We start from the raw sequence: 18772 nt of genomic DNA on the forward strand, positions 1-18772 counted from the left end.
AATTTTTGCCCAGATTTTCGCTTGCCGATTGGTCGGCGCTAGATTTGCTGGTTTGGGGGATTTTGCCGGCGTTCACTCAGAGATCGAAACTCGGCTCTCAATCGTCATGTGTGAACTGTTCAACGACTCGATCTGAGCGAAGAGAGATATCCAGCATGTTAAATATCTGGATCTGAGTTGCACTTTGACGTGCATTTTTGGACGTGGTATCATTAAACCCCTCGTCACTTCTTGCGTTTGTTTTCGCAACAAAACGTAGTTTGGGAGACCAGAGAAGCTCGCCTGCGATTCCAGTTGGTGATAGATGGTGTAGTGTGAAACCCCCTATCGCCGATCAGTCGTGTAGTGTGAAATACACACCGACTTGAAAGACTCCCGATTACAAGAGATCCAGTTGTGTAGTGTGAACTGTACAGCGACCTGACAACTTGGAAAGTCGTGTAGTGTGAACTTGGCATAATGGGCACAGAAAAGTCACCAGCTGTAGTCAATCATAATCATTACCGAGAAATTAAGAGATCATGAGACAAAGTTTAATAATATTACAGAATTTTCTGCACCACAGAATTTCTGCATTTCTGCAGTTAATAATTTTACATTGATGTTTTATACTTTTGTTTAGAAAAGCCACAGTAAACAACATGTCAGAACTCCAAAGAACACAAGAAAATGAGTAAACTAGAGCCTATAGGAATAATAACTGCTTATTCATTATTTCTCTCAAAATTATCTGCTTGTTCTGTCTTTGCTGCATTAACAGCATCTACTCATCTGGGAGTTCATTTCGCTTGGTGGGCACATAGTAGCGCTGCTGCAGGGATTTTTATCCACTCAGCTATAAGGGTATTAGTGAGGTAGGTTTACTGATGTTGGATGATTTTGTCTGGCTCTCAAATGGCTCTCCAATTTATCCCAAATTTGTTGAATGGAGTTGAGATCAGCGTTCTTTGTGAGTCAGCCAGAGTCGATCTGTCTTCTTTAAAAGAACGCCGTCTTGGAAGAAACTTTGTGTTTGTAGGTTTAAAATACTGCCATGGTCAGTGTGTGTAGGTTCGTGTGTCAGACGTCCCCACTTTTATTTACTGGTTCATCTTTGTTGGTTGGTTGGTTTATTTATTAGTAACTGCTTTATCCAGATCAGGGTTGTGGTGAATCCACCGGTGGCAAAGTGGGTAGCACTTTCCCCTCACTGCAAGAAGGTCCTGGGTTCGATCCCCAGATGGGGCAGTCTGGAGCCCTTCTGTGTGGAGTTTGCATGTTCTCCCAGTGTCTGCGTGGGTTTCTTCCGGGAGTTCTGGTTTCCTTCCACAGTCCAAAAACATGCAGTCAAGTTAATTGGAGACACTGAATTGCCCTGTAGGTGCATGTGTGTGTGTCTGCCCTGCGATGGACTGGCGCCCCGTCCAGGGTGTTACTGTGTGCCTTGCGCCCATTGAAAAGCTGGGATAGCCATGCAAGTAAAACAATAGATCTTAAACATTTTGAAAGTGTATTTCAAATTGTATATAGTCTCTAATAAATTTTAACTTTGTTTTATGGGCGTTCCAAGGAATTTTCATGTTCTCCCTGTGTCTATGTGGGTTTCCTTTGGGTGCTCCGGTTTCCTCTCACAAGTTAAGACAGGACAATCAGTCAGGCCAATTAGAGCTACCAGAATTGCCCTAAGTGTGAGTGTATGTGTGTGTGTGTGTGTGTGTGTGTGTGTGTCTACCCTGTGATGGACTGGCAACCTGTCTGGGTTTTTTTTTCTACCTATCGCCCAATGAATCATACCCACGTGACCATGACCAGGATATAGTGGTAGGAGAACAGAATGAATCCAGCTAGTTTCAAAGTTAATACTTCTAATTCTAACCATTCACTATCATTTAAAAACAACACTAAAAGTGAGAACTTAATCTTAACCATTGTGTTTCTTAGCTGCAGTAATGCACAAATCAATGGCAGATCACTTTTTTTGTGAAGTGAGATGAATAGTAAGTGATTGAGCTCTGAGTGGATTCAGACTGAGCTTTGTGAAGGATGATAAGCGTGATCTGTTACAGCAGCTTCTGTCATAATCCACATCACTACTGGTGGGAGTTCAGAATGACTGACACACTCGGCTGAGCTCATCAGGATGTCGTGGAATGACAACCTGTGAAAAACTGTAAAAAATATTTGGCCTTAATGAAACCTGTGTGAGCACAGAACTAGCACCCTGGTCAGCGTCACTGACCCCATGTGATCACAACTGCTTTCCACGGGTAAATCAAAGAGGCCTGTCAGAATTATTATATAAAGATGAGTAATTCAATTAAAAGATGGTCAAAATAATGTGATCATCCTTTTCAAAGCAACTTAAGACCTAAGGATATGGGTTGAATAATTGTCTTCAGGCACTGCCAGTGAGGTGCTTGGCATGTTCTTCTTTTATGGATTTGAGTTTTTATAGGTATGTTGGTGTTGGTGTTTGAGGGTGTGAGTGAGTGGTGCCCTGTAGTGTATCTGTGTGTGCCTGTGTGAGTGTGTGTATGTCGGTGTGTGTATGTGTGTCTGTGTGAGTGTCTGTGTGTATGTCGGTGTGTGTATGTGTGCCTATGTGAGTGTTTGTGTGTATGTCGGTGTGTGTATGTGTTTGTGTGCTTATGGAAGTGTCTGTGTGTGTGCATCTGTGTGTATGTTGGTGTGAGTATGTGTCTGTGTGTATGTCGGTGTGTGTATGTGTGTGTGTGTCTGTGTAAGCGTGTGTGTATGTCGGTGTGTGTGTAAGTATGTGTGTGTGTGCCTGTGTGAGTATGAGTGTGTATGCCAGTGTGCCTGTGTGAGTATGTGTATGTGCAAGTCGGTGTGTATGTGTGTGTGTGCCTGTGTTAGTGTCTGTGTGTATGTCGATGTGTGTGTGTGTGTGTGTGTCTGTGTAAGTGTGTGTGTATATCGGTGTGTGTGTGTGATTATGTGTGTGTGTGCCTGTGTGAGTATGTGTGTGTATGCCAGTGTGCCTGTGTGAGTATGTGTCTGTGCAAGTCGGTGTGTGTATGTGTGTGTGTGCTTGTGTGAGTGTCTGTGTATGTAGTTGTGTATGTGTGTGTGTACCTGTGTAAGTGTCTGAGTGTATGTTGGTGTGAGTATGTGTGTGTGCATGAGCGTCTGTGTGCCTGTGTGTGTGTGCGCCTGTGTGTGTGTGCCTGTGTGAGTGTCTGTGTGTGTATCTGTGTGTGTGTGTGAGTATGTGTGTGTGTGTATGTGTGTATGTCGGTGTAAGTATGTTTGTGTCTGTGTGAATTTGTGTGTGTGTCTGTGTGACAGTCTGGGTGAGTGTCTGTGTGTGTGTGTGTGAGTATGTGTGTGTGTGTGTGTGTGTGTGTGTGTGTATGTATGTGTGTATGTATGTGTGTGTGCCTGAGTGTGTGAGAGAGAGGTCGAGCTCGCGCCCCCTATAAGCAGCAGCATCACCATCACGCGCTCCTGCTCTCGTGCTCACGTTCTCACATCCCATTCCTCATGGTTGTGCTGGAACGAGAGAGAGATGAACAGTGAAGAGTTCAGGTTTAGCTGTGAGTAGTGCGATTTCTCCACTCCAGGACACTTCTCATCGACTTTTACACCAACCATCCGCTTCTTCCTCTCTACACCTGCACGCTCCTCTGTTTCTGCTCTGCCTGCTTAAAGCGACCGGATTAAATCATGACTGCCACCAAGGAGCAGCAGAGAAGCAACCCACAGCAGGACGAGGTAACGAGTGCGAAAAAAAGCTCACCATGACCTACCTAGTGTTAACATTAAGCTGGTATCTGATTCCTGATTCGGTGGTGTGTGTATCTTTGTGGATGCTATGCGCGCTCGGATGCTTTTCAGGATGCGAGCTCGTTCCTGGATCTGTTCCTCAAAAGCGCTATAAACTGGAGCGCACAAATTTGAAATCATTGTAAAAGGCGATGCGTTTTAGAGAACAGAAAGGTTGTTATGTCTAGAAATGCTTGTGTGTGGTTGAGTTGAGCACAGAGGGTAAATCAGAGATGTGGTATTGTTATGTTCTAGTGTTAGCTTTTGGTTTGTGCGCTGTGCGGGCGCTGACACTATCAAAACAATTACCGGCCCTTAAAGCGCAACGTTTCCTGTGCGCTTTAGGAATAATAATAGCGCATGTTTTTGCTTGAAGAGAGGGGCACTGTACCGTGTGTGGTGGGTGTAAGGAGCCTGGCATCCTAAGTACAAACTAGAGAACGCTACATTTGAAGTAAATTTGCATAAATTCCCATGCGTACAAGTCTTTCAAACTGTCGTTTATCCATGAACTTTATGTCCAATACTGTATAATCTCGCCAAACATGTCGCCAAACGTGTTTCTGATTTGTACCTCTTAACCACATTTTCAAGTGAGTAAAACCTAAGGAAGCAGTAAAACAACATCAGGGAAGGAGAGTTTTAACCAGTTACTATGTTAACTGGTCTAAATCAGCTGGAACTGGGTTTTGGACGTCATACAAAGCAATTGACGCACTTCGTATCATGTACATCCAGTAACATTCTATTGTAGCAGTATTCTTGGAATATGACTACTGGCAAATGCCCTAAGCATGTCTACATTTTACTATAAGTAGTAATCAATCATGTATTAATACTTCTTGTGTAAATTAACTTTTTTCTGTCACAAATGTTAGGGTGTGTGGATTATTACACGCTTTCACCCACCAACCCAGACGCCGGACACTGGCTCTTATTTAATGTAAAACAAACAATGGTTTAACATGTGGCAAAGACCCTACCCTAGTGACTGAGACCACTGACCCTGCCTCTGCATTGTCGCACTTATTTGAAGCCGCCAAAAGTGCGGATTCAGTAAAGCACGTGTGATACACGAGGCTCTTGTATTAGCGCATAAAGCGCGTCTTTAAAATTAATCAACGCGCATGTTTTCGCATGCGTTCGGGTTGCAGATTTAATCGTGTGCATCTGAAGCATCTGCTCATGAAGTCCAACCTGGTTGACTCGATATCATAATTAAAACAGGCGACAATGAAGTGTATATGATCCGCAAGCACATTCAGACCTGATCAATGTTTACAGCCCACTCTGTCATCCCACTTAATCTACGGAGGGCGATAGAACCAGCTGGGAACTCGCAGGAGGGTGATTGACCGGAACTCAAATAGAAAGTAAAACAGTGGACGATGTGCTTTTTAAGATGCTCACTATGTGCTGGTGAATAATAGATGGTGCGCTTGTAAATGTCCCCCTTGCACGGGATGATAAAGATCGCACTTTCGCACCTGCGCATCCGGCCTCTCCATGCCGCAGGACCTACACCAAGCCTCTCATAAATGTTTGATGGCATCCCAAAGAGGAATCGTGCCATACCGGGACACTGGGACTTTTTCCAACATAGTGAGAATTCAGTAATGCACTGGATCCCCTGTAGTGTTAATGCAATGTGAGAGAGCTGGCCTAAAACAATCCTTATTATTACTGTGGACATGGTTAATATGGATGGGACTGTTTGGTAAAAAGGCTCCCAGGCTGCACTCCAAGATGTGCATTTGTGTTCGAAGGCTTATGAATATAAAAGTAATTAATAAAAATACATTTATTGTTCATATTTCATTTGTGTGTCCCAGCTGTCGGATGCCAGTCTTTTATTCCTCATAATAATTTTAAGGACCACAAGGACTAAAAAAGCAAAAAACACTCTCCCCAGAAAAAAAACATGGGCCCTGCACCTGGTGTTATTCATTTATTTATACATTTATTTATGTGTAACAGCTGCGATAACATGAAAAAATCTAAACGTTTGCACCCAGTATTTCTGCCTTGTGCCTATTGTGTCCATCAAGACTGTAATCTCATTATATATTGGGGGATGGGTATATACTGATGTAAAAATAACAAATAAATAAATAAATAAACATATTCCACTCACTGGCGTCGTATAATATTAGGATCCGTCATTGTTTCCATCACTAGTTAATGTGGCAGGAATGTTTTAGAATGCCCCCCCTTTCTCAGTAAATTTGGTCTGGCCCCAATGTTTAATTCATGCCTACATCCTTGTGTCCACCTGTGTGGTGCCAGGTTCCTTTCAGAGGCTTATAAGGATGAAGCAGTTAATGAAGATGAATAATAGGAATAATACTATAGACCAAGGGTTTTGAACCTGTGGAACATGGGTCATTTGCAACCTGTGACACAAGGCAGTGTGGTCTGTATTTTACAGTGGTAGTGGTAGCTAAGCGGTTAAGGTAAAGGGCTAGTAATAAGAAGGTTGCAGGTTCAAGCCTCACATCTGCCAGGTTCCCACTGTTGGGCCCTAGAGCAAAAACCCTTACCCCTCAATTGCTTGTAATGTATACGGTCACAATTGTAAGTCACTTTGGATAAAAGCGTCTGCTAAATGCCAAAAATGTAAATATTACTATATACAGTCATGGTAAAACATATTGGCATTCCTTTACTGATTGCTGAGAATGATTCAAATGTTTATATTTTTTAATGTCAAATTTAGTTTCATCATGTACCTCCCAGAAACACCCTGGACCCTGGAGTCAAAAGACCCACCAATCCAATGCAGGGCAACACACAGGCACACATTCACCTTCATGATTTTGTAGCATTTAATTACTTAATGGCGTAATTTAAAGAAGTACTAAGCATCTTTTTTGAACGGTGTTGATTTGCTCCAAATTGGCATCATGTCCTGAGTTTATTCCTGCTTTACTGCCCTTGACGGACCCACAGTGACCCTGATTAGAATAAAGCTGTTACTAAAGATAAATGAATGAAGCAGTAGTACATATAATGTGAAGTCTGGCCTGTTCTCTGTTAATAAATCTCACTCATTTACACCTGGGACATTACAGTGTAGCCAAGAAGTGGAAGTGTTGATCACTAAAATCTTTAATAAGCATGTGTTAAAAATTGAGCGTTTTGAAAATTGCTGCAGAAATGTGGATAGTTAAAACCTTTAGTACATTAGTGTCAAGGATGAGTCTAAATTTCTAAAGCAAATAAAAAAAATTGGCAACATGAAATGCAAATGAAGTACTTTATGCAAAATTCCCGTCACTGTAAATCACATTTACTTTACACGTGCTGGCCGCTTGCGCTGAGTGTTGCGTAGTAAATACAACGTTTGGCAAATTTAGAGCAGTAAACTGTTGTTAATATATGTGAAGTGCTGAGACATAAAGCTAAATTTATGATACAAGGTGTACACTAAACGCTTGCATTTTCCTGAGATATATCAGAGTAGCTTTCAGCAAGCAGAGAGGTAAAACAAAGTAAAACAGTCCATTACCATCAAAGTGAAATAAAACGACTGGAGAAATCCCACATCCAAAAAAATTTATAAAAAATAGAAAGTGTCCAGTGCACTGGCATGTATGTAGAATGTAATATTTAAAATTGTATTGTAATACTATGTTTTTATTGGAGTAGAGAGGTATTAAACTTATATGTCCTGCACAGACCAGGACTACACGCATGATTAGTCATACGTCATTATTATTGGACATTTCTATTTTATTTATGCATTTTCTCCCAATTTAGCGTAGTCAATGTCTCCCGCTGCTGGAGGATCCCTGATTGCAGTCGAGGTGGGTATACTGCTGCTCACGCCTCCTCCGACCCACGCGCAGCCCTTAGCGGAACTCTTTTTCACCCATGCATTCTGCACAGGCGCCTCTCTAACTGCTAATCAGGGTCCTTACACAGCGTTTCAAGACCCCACCCACTTAGTCCGGTCATCCCTTCCTAGCAGAAACATGTCTGCTGCAGGGCCCACTAGATGGCTCCCAGCCGACCGGTGGCAATGCCGAGTTTCGAACTGAGGAGTTCAGAATCTCGGCGCTGGTGTGCTAGTGGAATATCCCACTGCACCACCTGGGCGCCTGGACAAACCCTTTTAATGTTTCTTTTTCTGTTGTATCTTATGCCAATGGCAAAACATATTGGCATATTTGTAATAGTTGGCAATTTATTAATTCAGGTTTTTAAGGCACATTGAAAAGCAAATTGAAACCAAAACTGTAGAAGTCAGATCGCCTAAGAAAGTTTTTTACAAGCTGGCTTATATACTTTATGGCCACAGGTTTGTGGACACCCCTCCTATCTATTAAGGTCAGGTTGCTAGCAGGTGTGTACGATCAATTATACAAAATGAATTATATGCCTCTACCTTTGTGGCACAAGTTTTCCTGGTCCAACATGACTGCTCCCCTATGCACAAAGCAAGTCCCATCAGAACATGTAGAAGCATGCACCCATTGTACCTCATTGTACATTTTTGTCCAGCATCAGTGGTTGACCCTATGAATGCTTTTTTAAATGAATGAACACAAATTCCCACAAATGAACTCCAACCTTTGGTGGAAAACCTTTCCAAAAAGTAAAGGCTGTTATAGTTTTTATTAAAGATCAGGTGTCCACATACTTTTGGTGACAAATGTGCATCTTGTGTAGATGCACATTTCTCTGATTTATGTTTCTATGAACTTTTAAAGAATTGTTTAGTTTACGGTGTCAGTACAAAGTGATGGTGAGATGCTGTAGGGCCGCAGTAAAAAGCCTCTTTAGAAGGTCATAATTATTAGGACAGACTTATTATGTCATAAAGTCACTGCAAGCATTTATTATGGAATTAAAGTTCTTGCTATTTGAAACCTGCTTTTGTTACTGTGTCGCAGGCTATGTAACGAGGCCTGATTGTACAGTAATAGTAAGAGAACAATTTGACTTGCTTTTTGTGCTGTTTTTGCTGTTGGTATTATTAGAACTATATTTAACCAAACGATGGTTATATCCTCCTTTTAATCTTGTTTCCTAAGACACAAATATGCATACCCATCCTCTCTCTTACCCTGTTTCTTTGTGTGTGGTGTAGAAATTGTGTATAATGCTTCCATTTGTTTTACAAATCGCTGATATTAGCAAGCTAATGTCCAGCAGAATAACTGGCTACATCTAATTACATCAGTTGCATGTAATTAAGAGAAAGCAAAACAACCCAGCAGAGTACACTGTGCTTATTAGAATGTACCAGCTTGTGTTGGAATATTCAGAACATGACTGTTGCATAAATTATTATACCATTTAAACTTGCTTTTACACTATACAATGAATTTATTCTTACAAAGTTTTTTATTTATTATATTCTTTAATATCATTGTTTACTGTTTTATTTACACTGCTCTTAGATGGAGTTTACAGCAGTATCACTTTTGAGCTGATTTTAGCAGTTACAGTAATATTACAGTGACATCATATTTAAATAATAAGCTTTTAAGAAATCATAATGGGTTTACAGTAATGCTGCTTTATACATTTTAATAATTTAGTAGCTTTAGATACAAATCTGCAATAAAGGTTGGTACACTGAGTGAAAAGCAAACGTAAACAAAATACATAATGTTTTAGCTTCATCATCATCTGCTTATTGTAAGTTGCACTTTTACAATACAACGACGTGTATGCTCCATACCATCTTTATATTGGTGGCTGATTAGACGAGCACCACTGTCCCAAATTGTTTTGACGCTGGGCGCACCAGTAGGACAGTGGTAAGTTACACTTACCCACTTCTGCTGGGATCCAGGGTTTGAATCCACAGCAGTGCTATCATCTGGTTGGGCATCTGTATACAGTCATAATTGTCTATGTCTAGGGAAAAGGGCTGGATCAGCGTTCTGTCCAGGGTGTGTTACTGCATTGTGACCAGTGATTTCAGGGAACCTGGATCCACTGTGACTCCGACCAGTATAAAGCCTGGTTTAAACATTAAACATTAACATTTTTGACATTGTCTACTTCATTTTTGGTACTGAACACATCACATACTGTAATTCAGCTTTCACAAGGTGAAAGGGCGGCACGGTGGCTCAGTGGGTAGCACTGTCGCCTCACAGCAACAAGGTCCTGGGTTCGATCCCCAGGTGGGGCCGTCCGGGTCCTTTCTGTGTGAAGTTTGCATGTTCTCCCCGTGTCTGTGTGGAATTCCTCCTGGTGCTCTGGTTTCCTCACACAGTCCAAAAACATGCAAGTGAGGTAAATTGGAGATACTAAATTGTCCATGACTGTGTTCGATGTAACCTTGTGAACTGAATCCTGTGTAACGAGTAATTACCTGTTCTGTCATGAATGTAACCAAAGTGTGTAAAACATGATGTTAAAATCCTAATAAATAAATAATTGGTACTGAACACATCACATACTGTGAGACTATGACTAATTTCGCCTTTCAGGAGGTGAAGATTATACAGAATGAATGGTGGTAGCTCAGCCGCTTATACTGGACTAGTGACTGGATTGAACCCAGGTGCCCTGGTGCTGTGTTGCATTCACATGACCTGCTTCACTGATGTGCAATCCCAATGTAAAACCAGTTTTGTACAATTAAGCTACTTCAAGGCTTTGCTTTTCATTTTTGATGCTCGGATATGCATGTATGCTGGATTTTAGAAATGTGTTTGAAGATATATAAGCTCTGCCGTGGGTTTGATCCTCATTTGACAGAAAGTATTAAGTTCCTTATGTTATTATTATAGAGAAAGATGTACTGTTGGTGTAGTCTGTCTGTAGATTGATTGGGACTGGTATGACAGTGTGTGACGCTAGCAAAGAAAAAAAATTGCTTTTCCAGCTGTACAGTAATATGGATATAATTGACCATTATTCCGTAAACTGTCACAAAGAGTGCTATTTATGTCAAATCAGTTTTATAAGAAATTATTTTATACACAAACTCCTAACTAATTCAACACAAATAGTTTTTAAGACCTTGTTTGTACATATACAGATATTCAGTTACTGAATGTAGCTCATTTGTTGTATTGGTGACTTTATCACCTCTCTCTACTTCAACCAAAAGTGAAAAGAGACCCCCATAGGACTCCTACTGACAATATACACTAATCAGCCATTACATTAAAACCACCTCCTTGTTTCTACACTAACTGTCCATTTTATCAGCTCCACTTACCATATAGAAGCACTTTGTAATTCTACAATTACTGACTGTAGTCCATCTGTTTCTCTACATACTTTTTTAACCTGCTTTCACCTTGTTCTTCAATGGTCAGGACCCTCACAGGACCACCACAGAGCAGGTATTTTTTTAGGTGGTGTATGATCTCAGCACTGCAGTGACACTGACATGGTGGTGGTGTGTTAGTGTGTGTTGTGCTGGTATGAGTTGATAAGACACAGCAATGCTGATGAAGTTTTTAAACACCTCACTGTCACTGCTGGACTGAGAATAGTCCACCAACTGAAAATATCCCTCCAACAGCACCCCTTGGGCAGCATCATGTGACCACTGATGAAGGTCTAGAAGATGACCAACTCAAACAGCAGCAATAGATGAGCGATTGTCTCTGACTTTACATCTACAAGGTAGACCAACTAGGTAGGAGTGTCTAATAGAGTGGACAGTGAGTGGACACGGTATTTAAAAACTCCAGCAGCACTGCTGTGTCTGATCCACTCATACCAGCAAAACACACACTAACACACCACCACCATGTCAGTGTCACTGCAGTGCTGAGAATGATCCACCACCCAAATAATACCTGCTCTGTGGTGGTCCTGACCATTGAAGAACAGGGTGAAAGCAGGTTAAAAAAGCATGCAGAGAAACAGACGGACTACAGTGAGTAACTGTAGAACTACAAAGTGCTTCTATATGGTAAGTGGAGCTGATAACATGGACAGTGTGTGTAGAAACAAGGAGGTGGTCATATTGTTATGCCTGATCGATGCATTTCTAGGTTGGTGGACCATTCTAAGCATGCAGTAGATAGAGAGCTGTAGCAAGTCAACACCACAAGTGAGGTATAACTAACGTTATTGACGTAGTCGTGTGAGTTGTTCTAATCTTAGTGTATCGTGTGCAGCAGAAGCAGACCTGGAGGTTTTAACACTGTGTAAACGTACTGATCTCTTTATTAGGCGCACACAGAGGACCCTGTTAACACATCTTGTAGGTGTACAGTTAGAACCTAGAGCTTTTTCACAGGATCACAGGACACTGTTGGCTTTATAATTTTGGTTGGAGCACAATTTTACTACAGGTGTGAAAGTACAACATACACACACCACCATGTCACTACTCTATTTTCATTGCAGTGCTAAAACCATTCACCACTCAAATAATATCAGATCAGTATTGCTCTTTTGGGATTCCTTTCCATTGGTAATTGGGGTCAAAGTGTTCAGGGCGACAGATGGGCTACAATTAGTTAATGTATACCAACAAAGTGCAGCTACATAGTAGAAGTGGATCATAAAATGTCTATTGAATGTGCACACAGGATAGGGTGTGCATAATAAATTGTGCAGTATCATAAATTACTAATACACGATCAACCATAACATTAAAACCACCTCCTTGTTTCTACACTCACTGTCCATTTTATCAGCTCCACTTACCATATAGAAGCACTTTGTAGTTCTACAATTACTGACTGTAGTCCATCTGTTTCTCTGCATGCTTTGTTAGCCCCCTTTCATGCTGTTCTTCAATGGTCAGGACTCTCCCAGGACCACCACAGAGCAGGTATTATTTGGGTGGTGGATCATTCTCAGCACTGCAGTGACACTGACATGGTGGTGGTGTGTCAGTGTGTGTTGTGCTGGTATGAGTGGATCAGACACAGCAGCGCTGCTGGACTGAGAATAGTCCACCAACCAAAAATATCCAGCCAACAGCGCCCTGTGGGCAGCATCCTGTGACCACTGATAAAGATCTCAAAGATGACCAACTCAAACAGCAGCAATAGATGAGCGATCATCTCTGACTTTACATCTACAAGGTAGGACTGTCTAATAGAGTGGACAGTGAGTGGACACGGTATTTAACAACTCCAGCAGGGCTGCTGTTTCTGATCCACTCATACCAGCACAACACACACTAACACACCACCACCATGTCAGTGTCACTGCAGTGCTGAGAATGATCCAACACACAAATAATACCTGCTCTGTGGTGGTCCTGTGGGGGTCCTGACCATTGAAGAACAGGGTAAAAGCAGGCTAAAAAAAAAGTATGTAGGGAAACAGAGGACAGCAGTAGAAGCAGATAAAGACGTGTGAACCTCTTTGTATATTACCGCTTAGGCTTGCTTTTGGCTTTGCTGAGGGTTTGACTTGGGTGTCAAGTCTGTCAGTTCTGCACCAAGATAAAGTACTAACTTGTTGCTAAAAAGAGATTCAGTTATCTCTCAGTTAGGTATTAGAGGGCATTTAGTGTTTTGCTTAAAAGGTGTCTGGTTTCACAGGATGTAGTTTCATAGACAGGATGAATTAAAGTCTTGCAGTGATTGCTACACATATGAAATTTATTGTTGGTGTATAGCAGTGGTGTTAGACTTAGTTCCTGGAGGATCACAGCCTTATATAATCTAGCCCATTAGTGCCTTGCTAATTAGTTAATAAGTTGAATCAGGTGTCTTAAATAAGTGTGAATGCTGAACTCTTTAGTACTGCGAGTCTGACAGACTGGAGTCAGATTTCCCTGACACAATCCTGGGTTCCAAATACCTTATATTGTGATACACCCACTAGACATAACATTATGACCACTGACAGGTGAAGTGAATAACACTGATTATCTCTTCATCACGACACCTGTTAGTAGGTGGGATATATTAGGCAGCAAGTGACCATTTTATCCTCAAAGTTGATGTTAGAAGCAGGACATATGGCAAGTGTAAGGATTTAAGCGAGTTTGACAAGGGCCAAATTTTGATGGCTAGACGACTGGGTGAGAGCATCTCCAAAACTACAGCTCTTGTGGGGTGTTCCCGGTCTGCAGTGGTCAATATCTATCAAAAGTGGTCCAAGGAAGGAACAGTGGTAAATGGGCGACCAAGGCTCATTGATGCATGTGGGGAGTGAAGGCTGGCCCGTGTGGTCTGATCCAACAGACGAGCTACTGTAGCTCAAATTGCTGAAGAAGTTAATGCTGGTTCTGAAAGAAAGGTGTCAGAATACACAGTGCATTGCAGTTGCAGGGCTGTTTTGGCAGCAAAAGGGGGGACCAACACAATATTAGGACGGTGGTCAGTTTATGGATTCAATAGGGCCAAGCTTTTTCTGAATCCTAAAAGTGTGTACTCATAGAGCAAGACCTTTTTAAAGCACAGCGTTAGTCTCAAGGAAGTGACCACAGACCGAGCAAAAATCCAGGCCATTAGAGAACAGTAATTCTCCTACCAGGTCTAAAGCATCTTGGTACATCTACTACCACAGATTCATTAACAGCTTTGCTAAAATTGCTCACCTGCTACATGACTACTAAAAAAGGAAGGCTGGTGCTCCCAAAGCTGGATGAACATTCACCCTAAACACAGACGCCACTGACCATGGCAAAGGGGCATGCTGGAAACGCTTTCTGACGTCATGTTTCAGTGAGCACAGAGACACACTGTCATATATATGGTGGTACATCAGGACGATTTGCGGCATATCTGGAGGACCAAAATAGCCACCCACAGTGCCAGGTAAGGCTCAGGAGGGCCGTGAGAAAAATCCTGCCCTGGTTTTAGTTTTTAAGTCAGCATAGACTCCTCGTGGGAGTTGAAAAGGCAGAGGCTTTGCCCCAATGGGCACTTGGCTGACCGTCTTTGGGGAGTGGTAGGCAGCAGGGTCAGTGTGTTTTCTTTACAAAGCAAGAGAAAACTCTGTATTAAGAACTGTAATGTAGGGAACAGTAATCTGATCATTTAGTTTACACAAATGCTCTGGTGCTCAGTGAAGGGTTAATATTGGATCTTAAATACGATTGCTTACTGGACAAGGACTACTGACTTCTTGATGCCTAAAAATTGATTCAGTTTAATAAATCAACTCATAAAAGAGAAAATAAATTTAAAAGAAAATAAAGTTGATCTCATACACTGATCATCCATAACATTAAAACCACCTCTTGTTTCTACACTCACTGTCCATTTTATCAGCTCCACTTACCATATAGAAGCACTTTGTAGTTCTACAATTACTGACTGTAGTCCATCTGTTTCTCTGCATGCTTTGTTAGCCCCCTTTCATGCTGTTCTTCAATAGTCAGGACTCTCCCAGGACCACTACAGAGCAGGTATTATTTGGGTGGTGGATCATTCTCAGCACTGCAGTGACACTGACATGGTGGTGGTGTGTTAGTGTGTGTTGTGCTGGCATGAGTGGATGAGACACATCAGCACTGATGAAGTTTTTAAACACCTCACTGTCACTGCTGGACTGAGAATAGTCCACCAAACAAAAACAGTGCCCTGTGGGCAGCGTCCACCTGGGGGAAACCCAAGCAGACACGGAGAGAACATGCAAACTTCACACAGAAAGGACCCGGACCGCCCCACCTTCTTGCTGTGAGGTGACAGTGCTACCCATTCTGTTGTGTTGTGTTTAAGAAGGATTGCATGTTACCCGAATCCTAATGAAGTTTGATATAGGGCACTAATTGCTGATTATAGGTTCTTTAGTAATCACAACATGCTGAATGGTATGATATTGGAATAGAATTTGGCATAAACAGCATACATGAATGAATATATCCTGCTTTGTGTCAACAGTTCAGGCTGATGGTGGGAGGTAATGGTGTGAGAAATTATTTCCTGGCACCCCTTGGGTCTTTTTATATTAATCGGGCAACATTTGAATGCCTCAGACTATCCTAGTATTTTTGCTCACCATTTGTTACTCTTTATGGTCACAAAATACCTGTACCCATCATTCCAGAAAATAATTCTATTTACATTTAAAGTGGTTTAGTTTAATTTGAGATTGCCTCACTATCAGATCTGATTATAATAGAGTACATTTAGAATGGGGAAAACAATGGAATTTACAAGTAATATGTACAGCTGACACATTTGCAGCAATATGTGGTGTAATCACGTCCATGACAAAGACTAAGCTGTCCAGAGAGTGAAGGGTGTTACTTCCTATTATCAGTATGGTATTCCTAATAAAGTGGCTGGTGAGTTTAGATTGGACAGCTCTTACAAACTCTGACAACTCTATAATGAACTAAACAAACAGTATCCTATAGTTTTTAACTAATGACTTAAAGGTGGGCGACACGGTGGCTAAGTGAGTAGCACTGTCACCTCACAGGGAGAAGGTCCCGGGTTTGATCCCCAGGCGGGGCGGTCCGGGTCCTTTCTATGTGGAGTTTGCATGTTCTCCCTGTGTCTGCGTGGGTTTATTAGGACTTTAACATCATGTTTTACACTTTGGTCACATCCATGACAGGAACGATAGTTACTCATTACTCAAGGTTCATCAGTTCACAAGTTCATATCGAACACAGTCATGGACAATTTTGTATCTCCAATTCACCTCACTTGCACATCTTTGGACTGTGGGAGGAAACCGGAGCACCCGTAGGAAACCCACGCGGACACGGGGAATCATGCAAACTCCACACAGAAAGGACCCAGACGGCCCCACCTGGGGATCGAACCCAAGACCTTCTTGCTGTGAGATGACAGTTCTGCCCACCCTAATTGGATAAGTGGTTACGAAAGTGAGTGAGTGACTTAAAGGTTTAGAAGTTTTTGTAAATAAACTGGAGTTTAAATATTTTAATATTTATGAACAAGGAATATATTTTTTAAATAAATCCCATCATAAATTGGTAGCCATTATAACAATTGTAAACTCCTTATTGTCCTATACAGACGAGCACTTTTAATTAAGGTGTTGCGCCCCCCTGCTCATTTTTGGGCCATTAGTTTTTGTAACAGTAAATGGAAAAAAATATCTTATTTAAATAATATAATATATACAAATAGGACAAGCCCAGATCCTCTAATCTGAATGTTCAGTTCAGTCTTTACGTAATCCCATTCAGACGTGAAGAGAGACTGTTCCATTTGCAAGCTGGTGACATTTCCAGATAATACTCCAGCTGCTTATTGACTGAAACTGCAAAAACGTCCGATTCAGAATTTGCTGTTGCGCAAAATTGCATTGCATTCTTGCTTAGTGAAGGATTAAGATTAGATCTTAAATAAGACTGTGCACTGGTCACTGACTACAGACTTCTAGAACTCACTCGTGAATTGATTCAATTTAATAAACTAACCCCCCCCCCAAAGAAAATATTTGAGTAGTTAATTAAGCACTGCTGATTTACAAATTGAGTTAAATAGTAGACCTTTACACCGATGAGGCATAACATTATGACCACCTTCCTAATATTGTGTTGGTCCCCCTTTTGCTGCCAAAACAGCCCTGCAACTGTGATGCACTGTGTATTCTGACACCTTTCTATCAGAACCATGTGTTCCTTTTGATAGATAATGACCACTGCAGACCGGGAACACCCCACAAGAGCTGCAGTCTAGCCATCACAATTTGGTCCTTGTCAAACTCGCTCAAATCCTCACGCTTGTTCAATTGTCCTGCTTCTAATATCAACTTTGAGGATAGAATGTTCACTTGCTGCCTAATATATCCCACTCACGGGCCGCTCAGTTGGCGCAGCAGTAAAACACACGTTAGAACACTAGAGCTGGGATCTCGAATACATTGTATAGAGTCTCAGCTCTGCTTGCCGGCTGGGCTGAGCAGCCACATGAACAACAATTAACCTGTTGTTCAGATAGTGGTGGGATATTAAGTTGGATAGGGTCTCTCTCTCATGACTGATGCAACTACGACCTCTGCGAGTGAAGCTTGTTTCCTTTATATCTTTATTGATGATATCTGACAATGACATTAAGGTTTGACTTTACTGCTATGATTCAACCACATTTCTCATAACTATAAAACGTGAGGTGCTTTACCCCTTTAGCAGGACAAATGATTTAAAATTTACTCCAAAAGCAACAACATTTTCAGAGGTAAAAAAATAAATCCTCCCGAGGCTCAGTCAGTCACTGAAGCGAAACCATATTGGGTTGCATCTCATGTACTAAAACCATTCTTCCTCTTTCGACTGCTCTCGTTAGGGGTCGCCACAGCGGATCATTCGTCTCCATCTTGCCCTGTCCTTAACATCCTCCTCTGTCACCCCAACCACCTGCTTGTCCTCCCTCGTAATTCATTAACCTTCTCTTTGGTCTTTCTCTCCTCCTCCTGACTGGCAGCTCCATCCTCAGCTCCCTTCCTCTAGTAGAACTCACATCCTTCCTGTGCACATGTTTAAACCATCTCAGTCTCACTGTCCTTAACTTTGTTTCCAAAATATCCTACCTGTGCTGTCCTTCTAGTGAAAATGTGTTCCTTATCTTGTCCATTCTTGTCACTTTCAACAATAATTGCAGCATCTTCGTCTCTGCCACCTCCAGATTCCTTTCCTGTCTTTTAGTCAGTGCTGCTGCCCACGTTACTGAAGTAAAAAAGGACACATGGCCAAGCAAGATCTGCAAATGGCTGTTTAACAAATCTGGTTCATGCCACAACATACTTGCCTGTAAGAATCACAAGAAATGAACTTCTGAAGACCTCTGATGTTCGTTATACACCGATCAGCCATAACATTAAAACCACCTCCTTGTTTCTACACACATTGTCCATTTTATCAGCTCCACTTACCATATAGAAGCACTTTGTAGTTCTACAATTACTGACTGTAGTCCATCTGTTTCTCTAAATACCTTTTTAGCCTGTGTTTACCCTGTTCTTCAGTGGTCAGGACACCCACAGGACCACCACAGAGTAGGTATTATTTGGGTGTTGGATCATTCTCAGCACTGCAGTGACACTGACATGGTGGTGGTGTTTTAGTGTGTGTTGTGCTGGTATGAGTGGATAAGACAGCAGTGCTGATGGAGTTTTTAAACACCTCACTGTCACT

General features: G+C 41.7%; 1 protein-coding gene across 1 annotated transcript in view; it reads left to right on the forward strand.

The window, feature by feature from the left end:
* Positions 1–3575: 3575 nt before the first annotated feature.
* LOC134324744 (inactive dipeptidyl peptidase 10-like) overlaps positions 3576–18772 on the forward strand; it is a 117576-nt gene continuing 102379 nt past the window's right edge. The window contains exon 1 of the mRNA XM_063006681.1: positions 3576–3714. Coding sequence (XP_062862751.1) covers positions 3667–3714 — 48 coding nt within the window. The 5' untranslated portion in view covers positions 3576–3666. The remainder of the gene's footprint in view (positions 3715–18772) is intronic.

The sequence above is a fragment of the Trichomycterus rosablanca genome, chromosome 12, assembly GCF_030014385.1.
Source record: "Trichomycterus rosablanca isolate fTriRos1 chromosome 12, fTriRos1.hap1, whole genome shotgun sequence".
Taxonomy (NCBI): Eukaryota; Metazoa; Chordata; class Actinopteri; order Siluriformes; family Trichomycteridae; genus Trichomycterus; species Trichomycterus rosablanca.